This window comes from Monomorium pharaonis, unplaced genomic scaffold (genome assembly GCF_013373865.1).
Source record: "Monomorium pharaonis isolate MP-MQ-018 unplaced genomic scaffold, ASM1337386v2 scaffold_597, whole genome shotgun sequence".
Classification (NCBI taxonomy): Eukaryota; Metazoa; Arthropoda; class Insecta; order Hymenoptera; family Formicidae; genus Monomorium; species Monomorium pharaonis.
In genome coordinates, this window is record NW_023415909.1 from 44,849 (window position 1) to 56,164 (window position 11,316).

At 38.4% G+C, this 11,316-nt stretch overlaps 1 protein-coding gene across 1 annotated transcript; it reads left to right on the top strand.

The window, feature by feature from the left end:
* The first annotated feature begins 7,600 nt into the window (after positions 1-7,600).
* Positions 7,601-10,745, top strand: LOC118648685 (carboxy-terminal domain RNA polymerase II polypeptide A small phosphatase 1-like). The gene is given in 5 exon segments (XM_036295065.1): positions 7,601-7,687; positions 8,909-9,342; positions 9,838-9,983; positions 9,985-10,021; positions 10,161-10,745. Coding segments are annotated over 5 exon segments (885 nt in total). The 5' UTR covers positions 7,601-7,617; the 3' UTR covers positions 10,359-10,745.
* The last annotated feature ends 571 nt before the right edge of the window (positions 10,746-11,316 follow it).

Here is an 11,316-nt window from a genome sequence, read left to right on the forward strand (position 1 = left end):
TCCTCATCTCCTCGCGTCGATCCATCATTTCCTCTGTCAGGCTCTCCCTACTACGATGATGTCAGAGAGAGAAAGAGATTCTTCATATATCTTTTCTCTTTATTTTCGTATGCATCAACGCTTACAGCGGAATGCTCGGTCTATACTTACTATGTCTATGGTGAAAACATACAATGCCAGCCATTGTAAGAGCCACCGCACAAGCTTTTTCGTAACACGTTACGTTACGTTAAGTGCTCCATAAACCTAAGTTCGTACTTAAAATTAAACTTACATCAACGCACAAAGAAACTTTTAACGTAAGTTCTTAAGTTCTTACGTTAAGGATTTCTTTGTGCGTTGATTTAAGTTAAATTTTAAGTACAACTTAGGTTCGTATGGAGTACTTAACGTAACGTAACGCGTTATGGAAGAGTTTGTGCGGTGGCCCTAACTTATAGCGTCTATAATACTGCGCACGCATGCGCAGAGAGAGCAAGTATCATGCTATACTTTTCTCTTTCGCACAGATCTTGGACACTTTTAATGCTGGCATTCCTTCTCCATGTATATATATTCAAAGCGTACAACACACACATATTTTGTGACTCCAAAATGGCGTCCATGCGAAGACCCTTCCCCTTCCGTCGTTCATCTACAGGGTATCAATCGTATAATTTTTCCCCTAAAGCGGAAACGTGAAAAATGAAAAGTTTTAAGTTACTGTCTCTTTCTATTCAACATCAATAGAAAGAGATAATTACATGAAATTTTTCATTTTTCACGTTTCCGCCCTAAAGAAAAAGTTACGGGGTGTTTACGATAATGGCTATCCGAATAATTTTCTCTAGAACCGAAATATATGATAAGTACAGCCATCTACTACCATCATGATTCGTGACAACTTAATGCTGTCTGGTATAGCCAAATCAACATCACGAGCGTGTTGCAAGTTCCGTGAGTTTATAGCAGGTAACCTAAAAAGTACGATATAAATATTAGACAATATTTTAAAAATACATGATTGTGTTACATAATTACTATTTTAATAAAGTTAATAATTTTACCATACATTAAAAACAAATTATTTTTAATTGTAATAATCAAATTATTCATAATATTTATATCGTATTTTTTAGGTTACCTGCTACAAACTCACGGAATTCGCAACTCACAACTTGCTCGTGATGATTTGGCTATACCGGACAGCATTGAGTTGTCACGAATCATGATGATAGTAGATGGTTGTGCTTATCATATATTTCGGTCCTAGAGAAAATTACTCGGATAGCCATTATCGTAAACACCCACTGTTTCACTTTTTACAAAAGTTCACGCTAGGGAAAAGATTTATGATTGACCCCCAGGCACAGTATATTAAGTATATACAGTAGCGACAGTGAGCATCGGCACCTTTGATGTAAGTGGTAACCATAGATAAGCTTGTATTAATGGAGGGGTCATTGCTATATGCCGGAGTCCGCGCAGGGAGAATCGACAGAGACATAAATATATTCTCATATATTCTGTCTCTTTTCGTATTGGACTCCTCACCACTCCGTTTTCTAGAAGGAAAGAAGTGTCACATATACGAGCAGTACGACAGGTACGAGCCTACTTACTTGGTGTCTACTTGAGTCTTGGGCTGTTATAATTAGTACAAAAAATTTTTACATACGAAAGTAATACTGTGCATTCATTGATTGGCATGCATCTTTTAGATTCTGAATTATGTACCACTTAATGAATGCACAGTGTTATCTTTGTACGCAATTTTTTTTCGTACGAGTTCGAGAATCGGGCCTCAGATTGTATAGTTACGAACCTGTTCCCACACAAAAAAAGACAAAATATATCCACCTCTCTGTCGATTTTCCTCGCGCGCGTCGCGACTTTGAGTATATATACATGGAGGAGAAATGCCAGCACTGAAAGTGTGTCCAGGATCTGTGCGAGAGAGAAAGGTATATCATGATACCTGCTCTCTCTGCGCATGCGTCAAACGCTATGCCCTAGTTTACACCGAGCACTTGGTACGCGTATCAAGTAGTGGATTTAAGCTGATCAGCCAATGATTAAACACATTCACTAGTTATTTACTATTTGATACGCGTACCAAGTGCTCGGTGTAAACTAGGGCTATATGTACAATGGCTGGCATTGTATGTTTTACACACACATACAATCCGTAAATAAGTACAAAAGTGCACAAGAAGTGCACAAGAAGTGTTGAAACTTCGGTGCAGATAATGATATTAACGCATGCGCAGAGAAAGCGAGTATCATGATATACCTTTCTCTCTCGCACAGATCTTGGACACACTTTCGGTCTACATGAAACCATAGCAATTCCTCCTCCATGTATATATACTTAAAGGTCGCGATGCACCAAGGCTCCCCTCCATTAATACAAGCTCTATGATACAGTAGCGACAGTAGAGAGAAATTGATGGTCTGATTTTCTTTTGCGCATGCGTTGGTTGTACAATTAAGAATATGGCGTCCATGGCGAGCTGTCATCAGCTGTTAAGACCCTCACACATGAATTGACATAACCGTAACAGTAAGGTTTCAACCAATCACGTACTTGAATTAGCCGGTTACGGCAGGTTACGGTTATGGTCGCCCAATCTGATGCGTCAAAACCTTACGTTATGGTTATGTCAATTCATGTGTGAAGGCCCTTATAGCGATTTTGTGGCAATAGTAAAAAAAATAAGCTAAATATAGCTAAAATAAAAGGCGACGCGCGATGGCCGTACAGAGATGAGCGGAAAGGCGGTCGTTCATTGGACATCGCGCGTTGCGCGCAACAGAATCGCGCTGGTCTGCTGAAGCCATAAGAGGTCTAGGCCAATAAGCATCTTATGTATATCAATATGGCGACTTTATGCTGAGAACTGATTGGTTCATCGGTCTTACGCTAATGCTTATGCAGCTTATGTCATTTTGTGTATGATGGTCCTAAGGGCCCCCGCACAGACTTTTACATAACGCATAGTGCATGACGCATAAGAGAATTAAGGTGGAAGCACATAAAATTACAGGAGCCATAAGGCAGAATGCAGAAGCCATAGCGCATGCGCTATAGTATTACATTTTGCTAGAGATATTATAACAGAGATTCGCCAATGCGTTAACGATTTCTGATTGGCTCCCGTCGCTTGGGGTATAACCGGAAGTATGAGAGAGAAAGATAGATATAACTGACAGAGAAAGCCTAGCCGACCTAACCTATCACCTGTCAAAAGAAAACAGAGTGTCTACGTGTCTACCAAATAGAATATAAAATCAGAGAGAAACCTGAGGTTGCACATATTTTTCTACAAGTCTAAATACAATGCTTAAATTATATTTATAATACATAATGTGTATATAAACATAATATGTATTTATATATAATAAAATATAATTTCTTAATAATTAATTTATATTACTTAACCTTACATGGGAAAATTAATGAAATATGCCTAAACCTTTTTTTTTAATATATTGTGTTTTAATATTTATTTTGTTCACGATTATTAAATATCAATAACTACAAATAAAAAAATATATATATTGTATTCTTGCATTTACAATCAAAATAAACCGCCATCGAAAATGTCATATCCGATATCCGGTTTTACCCCAAAGACGACACATTGGCGAATCTCAGTTATAGGACGGGATTCATAGACCGATCTTAAGCTCAAGCATTGTCTTAAGTCTAGCTTCGAGCCAACTTGAGACTTACTTAACCAATGAAATAACAGCATTGACGTCTCAAGATCGTGCTTAAGCTGGAACTTGAATAAGATTCGACTATGAATTCCGGCCTAAGATTCGACTATGAATTCCGGCCATAGTATCTCTATATTTTGCCATAACAGATAAAGTAATACCATAGCGCATGCGCTATGGCTTCTGCATTCTGCTTTATGGCTCCTGTAGTTTTATGTGCTTCCATCTTTAATCAATTATAGCGTTTTCGATTTGATGACTCGACCTGACTCCGAGTCAATGGTTTGTTCTTTTCCACTGCAAAAAAGTGATAAACTGTGCAAGAAATGAAGATAAAAGGAACAAACCATTGACTCGGAGTCGGGTCGAGTCAGCAAATCGAAAACGCTATTAGAGTCGTCTATTTTCTTCCCCAGGATAGAAAAAAGACCTGATTGGTTAATTCTTTTATGCATTATGCATTTTATGTTATGCAGAAGTCTGTGCGGGGGCCCTGAATGTCTATAATATTTACTGGGGCTGGATTCTTGAATTCATTCACAAGAGAAACGTATGTGCAAATATTTGCTCTAACAGAAAAATTGCAAGTGTATTGGTTAAAAGCTATATATAATAGCCAATAAATTTTCAACTTTTCTGTAAGAACAGAATTTGCGAATACGTTTCTCTTGCGAATGAATTCAAGAATCGAGCCCCTGGTCTATAATAGTTACTAGTGCAAAAAATCAATTTTTTTCATTACCAATCAACAAAATTACAATAGAAATGGAATGTAGAAATGTTTTTAAGGAGGGGCAATGCTTCAATAACAAATTATAGGCTTCGTCCTCCCCCTACATTCTCTCATTAATTTTTATAAAGCACGCATTTTACGTGCTTTAAAATAAGAAAATGTATTAATTTATGCGTGCTTTATAAAAATTACTGCGGGGATGTGGAGGAAGGGCAAAGAACTGCCCTTGTACCCCGCCCACGCATTCTCTGCACTACATGGATTGCGACTTTGCATAAAAGATTAGGATAATAATTAAATTAATAGATTTTCTTATTTCAAAGCACGCATTTGTGCATGCTTTATTTTAATAGTGACTTTATTATTTATTAGAGCTGGATTCCCTTTTGTTAAGATTTACCCATATTTCTTTATAGGATTCAGATTAGGGCTGCTTTCCTTTTAGCAAACACAATTGACACAAGCATCGTTCTATCTTTTTTTATGTTGAATGAGTAACAAAGATAAAACGATACTTGTGTTGATTGTGTTCCCTAAAAGGAAAGCAGCCTAGGACAATAATAATTAGGTTTAGAGTAGGTTTAGAGTAATAATAAATTGATTTTCTTATTTTAAAGCACGCAAAAATGCGTGCTTTATAAAAATTAATGTGGGATTGTAGGGGAAGGCCTTCGTCCCTTATATAACCCTACCCACGCGTTCTCTACACCACGTAGATTTGTTTTAAGTAAAGCAGAGATATATATATTATGTAACTTCTCAAGAAAGACTTGCCTCTCCCTAAAAACATTTCTACATTCCATTTCTGTAGTAGTTTTGTTGATTGTTAATAAAAAATATATAAGTATTTATTTTTTAAACCAGTAGCTATTATAAACATTTACCTTGTTGAGAAATAACTATGTCAGTTAAATCGTAATTTATCATCAACCAGGGCACCTCTACCAATGGGGTGGGTGTGGAAGGGGGAGCGAAGGCCCACCTTGCACCTTCCCCAGCGTGCGTGTGGCCGGAATTCATAGTCGAATCTTATTCAAGTTCCAGCTTAAGCATGATCTTGAGACGTCAATGCTGTTATTTCATTGGTTAAGTAAGTCTCAAGTCGGCTCGAAGCTAGACTTAAGACAATGCTTGAGCTTAAGATCGGTCTATGAATCCCGTCCTGTGTGTGTAGCCACAGCGAAAAAGTGTCGATTAAGTTTTTTACAAATAATTCGTAAAAACTTTCTGTGTTAATAACTTTTTAATAAATACCGCGCGAGCGCGTCCTAAAACAACATTACTCAGATTGATGACCTTGATAACATATGTAAAGGACATTAAAATCAAAGGTGGCTCCGTATAACTACATAATTATTTGTATCCGAATTATTATGCAAATCTGTTTGAAAAGACTCAGGGTGCGGTCCGATGAAGCGGATTATGCGGAAGCGAAACGAGCGGATCACCAATCGCGGGATCATTCTGATAGAACTCTTTCAAAGATTCCGTCGAAATGGTCCTGTGATTGGTGGTCCACTCGTTCCGCTTCCGCATAATTCGCTTCATGGGACCGCACCCTCAGGCCCGTATTCAGAACACGCTAACAAAAATGTTGTTATCCAATAGAAAAATATGTTTTTTATAATACAGATTCTTCTATTGGATAACAACGCGCTAGCATTTTTGTTAGCGCGTTCTGAATACGGATCTCAAAGTATAACTAGGTTCGACCAATCAGAATAAAGAGTTCTCTATCAGTTTTCAATTGGTCAAATCCCATCAACTTAACCGTAATCTCAATCTTTGATGCGGACAGTCTGTTACGAGCTTTTTAAACCGAAACTTAATATTTTGTTTTACTATAAATTACAACTTGCATTAAATCTCGGTTGATATATATGTTTCAATTCTCGATATATTCGGTTTTTTCTCTTCGTCATATTAAAATTTGAGTTATATTTAGTGCGGTACAAAATTCTAAATATTCTTTTCTGCATCATCACACGTTCTGCTATGTTAATCGCGTGAAAATCATTCACGTTAGGATTGTCGTGTCGCACGAGGCCGCGGCGATCCAGTCCGAAATGCGGACTTTCGTCCGTGTGTTCTAAGGTTAAGTGTCGCGTATATATAATGTTCTAGTATCAACTACTATATACATATGCCGACGTATCTCCGCGCGTTAGGAGCGTGCGATTGAAGTGTCGCGCCTTGCGTCACGTCAAAGTACATACATCAGTTAGGGGCATATACGCGCATTGCGCGCGCTCCTTTCCGCGAAGAACGTACGACACAAAAACGGAGCCACGCGGCAGAGACACCGTTCACGGTCGTCCACCGACCGATGCACCGTCGGAATAGCAATGAACTGCGCAACGGGTGATAGGTGTGGCATGTGAATAAGGAAAGGAAAGCGCACAGAGTGCCGCGAGTGATCGGAGAGAGAAAGAGAGTGTAGCGTAGTGCACACATGTGTATCCCGAGAGAAGGATGAAAAAGTGCGACATCGTTTCGTTTCATTATTATAAATAAATCGTCACCTGAGGAAATTCTCGCTAAAGTTTCAACCCGCGTGGGCGATTCCTTGGAAAGGAGATCTCCATTGATCTTCACATCCGTCGATCCTGGTCGATCCTTCGCGCGTATACTTGCGTGTACCAGCAGTGGCGTGTATCGTCATGTGTCGTCATATCTGCGCCTATGCATCTCCATCCATCGTCGCGCGCCGATCTACGTAGAGTAGGGGCAGTGGAAGGGAGGACAGCGACGCCAGGGTGGTGATGCCGATGGTGGTGGTGGTGTCTGGTGACGGCAGCGGCAGCAGCAGTGACGGTGGAAATTGGAAATAGTGGGGAGTGACGCGGGACGTTGAGGGGGTTGTTTCGTGCGGCACGAGCGAGAGAGTGAGGTTAGCTTGTGTATGCGTCGCGCTCTCGCTTTCTCTCTCCCTTTCTTTTGCACACGCGCGCGCGCGCCTGTGCGATTCGCCCGATCGTGTCTTGCTCGTTCTTGTCCCAATCTCGCGCGCGCGCGAGGCCATCGTGCTCTCTGTTCTCGCGCGCGCGCGCGCGCGCGTGTGTGTTCACTTGCTTGCTCGCTCGCTCGTTTGCCCGCCCGTCCGTCCGTCGGCTGGCGCGCGCGCGCGCGCGTTAACGGAATTCGCGATCAAGCACGCAGCAGGGACACCGACTAATGTTTAAATGGACGCATCGTCCATTATCACCCAAGTGTCGCGGGATGACGAGTTAGGCGCGTTCAACAGCGAGAAAGGTGCGTATCCGCGTAAACGGACTCGCGCCTCCTTCCCGTCTTCCTTCTCTCGCCTCCACCCCTGCGACATTCCCGTAACGCTCTCCAGATGCTGCACCGGAGGATTCCGTTTCTCCCTGCACCTGTTTACGATGTCTACACTCGCATTCCTTTCCTTGTTCTACATCGCCGAACTTTATCGTTTGCCGTACGCGAGCAACTTCACGCGGATCGTTTTCCGTGCCCGTATTTCCCGCCCCCTTGCACTCCGCTACATCCGATTGCCATCCCTTTTTCGAACATCCTTGTAACGTGTCCGTATCGTACGTCTTCCGCGATGTCACAAATCTTACTTTCCTGTGCTATGTCATGCCCTTTAACCTTTTACGAGAGGCTCTCTAAGGGCAAGAAAACGACAAAAAATGCTTGCTGCAAAAGGTTAATTGCAGCAACACATTATGTTCCATAATTGTATATATGTATGTACGTATGTACGTATGTCTGTATGTTGTATGTGTGTATGTATGTATGTAGTATGTATGTATGTATGTATGTATGTATGTATGTATGTATGTATGTATGTATGTATGTATGTATGTATGTTGTATGTATGTATGTATGTATGTATGTATGTATGTATATATATATGTATTTGCATATGTGTAAAAGGTACAATTGCTTGTTTTGAACTTTTTAGGTTGAAAATATCACAAAATGAGTCTTCAAATTAATTCTACAAAGTGTTCTTTGCTTCATGTTTCTTGTTTGTTGATTTGATTATCTTTTTCTTTTTAAACACACATACGCAGGTACATATACTGTTATCAAAAATGACAAGATAAAAGTTAACTCCGAAAGGACAAGAAACATAATTGTGGATAAAATAGTATGTAAAAATATGAAAAAGATAATAAGCAAAAACAGAAGAAACATAAATTAATCTTTTAAAGTAAAATTTGGAGTTTACATCAAGTATCAGGTCTGATCAGTGTACTTTTTTGTTGGTGAAATTGAGAAAATGTACCTTTGTTACATATGTAATAAAATATATATATACATATATACTTGTTTATTTATATTTTATATAGATAACAAGCATAAGATGCAATAGCATCTGCTCTAAGCATGTTTAGAATATATAATTTGGAGATATATAATTTGCAACTAAATCTTTTTTTTAAATTCAATTTGTCTAATATGTAACAGTAATTGATGCAGTAGTAATTGGTCATCTTCTTGCAGCCCAATTACCTCGAGAAAATGAAGCAGCCAATAATACTACGTCGAGTGGCAAGAAGCCGAGGGGACGTGGGCTCTTGCGCTCACTGCTCTGCTGTTTTGGAAGAGGTCGAGGTGGTAGTTCAAAGAGCTCTAAGGCTAGTTCTTTGCAAGGTGATGGCCGTGGCTCACCACCACCTGGCACCGGATCACCGAGGTTTCTTCTACCACCAGTCAGACATCAAGACATGCACAAAAAGTGTATGGTAATCGACTTGGACGAGACTTTGGTGCATAGTTCTTTCAAACCGATCAACAATGCAGACTTTGTTGTTCCTGTAGAGATTGATGGAACGGTACATCAAGTGTACGTCTTAAAGAGGCCTTATGTAGACGAATTTTTGCAAAGAATGGGTGAATTATATGAATGTGTACTATTCACTGCAAGCTTGGCTAAGGTAAGTTTATTTAAAAAACTGAAAGTAGAGTAAAGAAATAATTAGCCTGTGTTCTTAATAAGTACAAAATAACGCATTTTACAGTTTGATTATTATATGTTAATTTAATTAAAAATGTTCTTGCAATAATTGATTGTTTGTGTTGTATAGTGTTATCTACTTATATAAGATCTAATTTACTATAAATTTGAGAAAAATAAAAGATTGATACAATAGATTTAAAACATTCTATATATGGAACATAGATTTTATTATTCAATATCTATTATTATATGTTCACAAAAAAATTATCTTGTTAGATAAAAAAGATTAATTTCTCTTTATGTAATTATTATAAAATAACTTATAATATTTTTATTAAGGCAAATTTAAATTAATTTGTATTATTTATTATAAAATAAGACTTTATAAAAAGATTTCACGATTTACAATTATTTATTAATTCACAATTATTTATTTAATATTTATAACTATATTGTAACTTAATATTTACAGTATGCAGACCCAGTGGCGGATCTATTAGATCGATGGGGTGTATTCAGAGCAAGGTTATTCAGAGAATCCTGTGTGTTTCATAGAGGAAACTATGTTAAGGATTTGAACAAATTAGGTCGGGATTTGCAACAAATTATTATTGTAGATTAGTCCTGCCAGTTACATTTTCCATCCAGATAACGCAGTAAGTTATAATAATGATACGTGAAAAAGATGAAAATCTCACTGTTAAATAAAATTTATACATGTTACTTTATTTTCGTAATTGAATATGTTTTCTGAGTTCTAATGGTGGCTAATAATAAAATATAATTCTCCTGTAGGTTCCAGTGGCATCCTGGTTTGATGACATGACGGACTCCGAGCTCCTGGATCTAATCCCCTTCTTCGAAAAGCTCAGCAATGTGGAAAATATCTACACGGTACTGTGTAATAGCAATCATCCTTACAATCAGATACCTGCGCACGCGGTGCAGAGCAATCAGAGTCTGCCGACATCAATTTCAATGGCTGCTTCCTAGCCCCACCTGAATCCTGGCAACTCAGCCAGTCTTGTCGCTCAATGCACCTTCCGGAGGATTTTAAGGGACTACTCCACGTGACCCACTCGCTTTGTGGTGAAGGATCCCGAAGTGCTCCTCGTTGATCTTTGGAAAAATCGCTCCGATTCAGCGGAGCTAAATGTCATATCTTGAAAGAGCGCATCATTAAGTTGACACACACAGTCATAGCTGCTGATATCTTTCTTCCTGGCGAGCAACGCAATGAAGACTGAGTCAGTTTTGAAGCGCGAGTGTTCTTCCATTTTGCACCAAGCGTTAAAAGCGACGAACTATATCGATCCTGTCCGCATCGGGCAGACTGAAAATACGTCTGTACTCAACAAAAGAATCTAGTGAAGGATAAAATCAGGAATCTCCATCGAGTGGAAATTGTTTATAGAAACATTGGTGATCGATCGAGAGAGAAAAAAGAATAATTAGAGTGATTGCCGGTGATTGTATACTGTAATGTATACTAAAAATGTAGTTTTACAAGAAAGAGAGAAAGTATGAAGAGAGGAAAAGATAGGAAAAGAAATCGAGTCGTTTGATGGGCCATGCTGTGCCGTAGTTTTTTCTTTAATTCAAAATGAGACATTACAAACTCTATCACTTAGATTTGATTACAGAGAGAGCATCAATGTCCTGATTACGTTTATGAGTGCTTCTGACCCAACTTACAGAAATTGAAAAAAGGGAGAGTAACAGTAGCAGGTAGCCATTTAAAGTCTTTTATTTGTTAGAAATCTAAGATGGAAAAAATTTATTTTAACTGTTATTTTAATTATTTAAAATATACTGTAAGAAGATTCGAAAATTTTTAGAACTTATATAATTTTATAATTATATTAATTATAATTTTATAATTCGTGGATACAAAGTTTGAAACAAAATATCTAATAATATCAATGAAAAATTTAGATAAGAATCTTGAAAT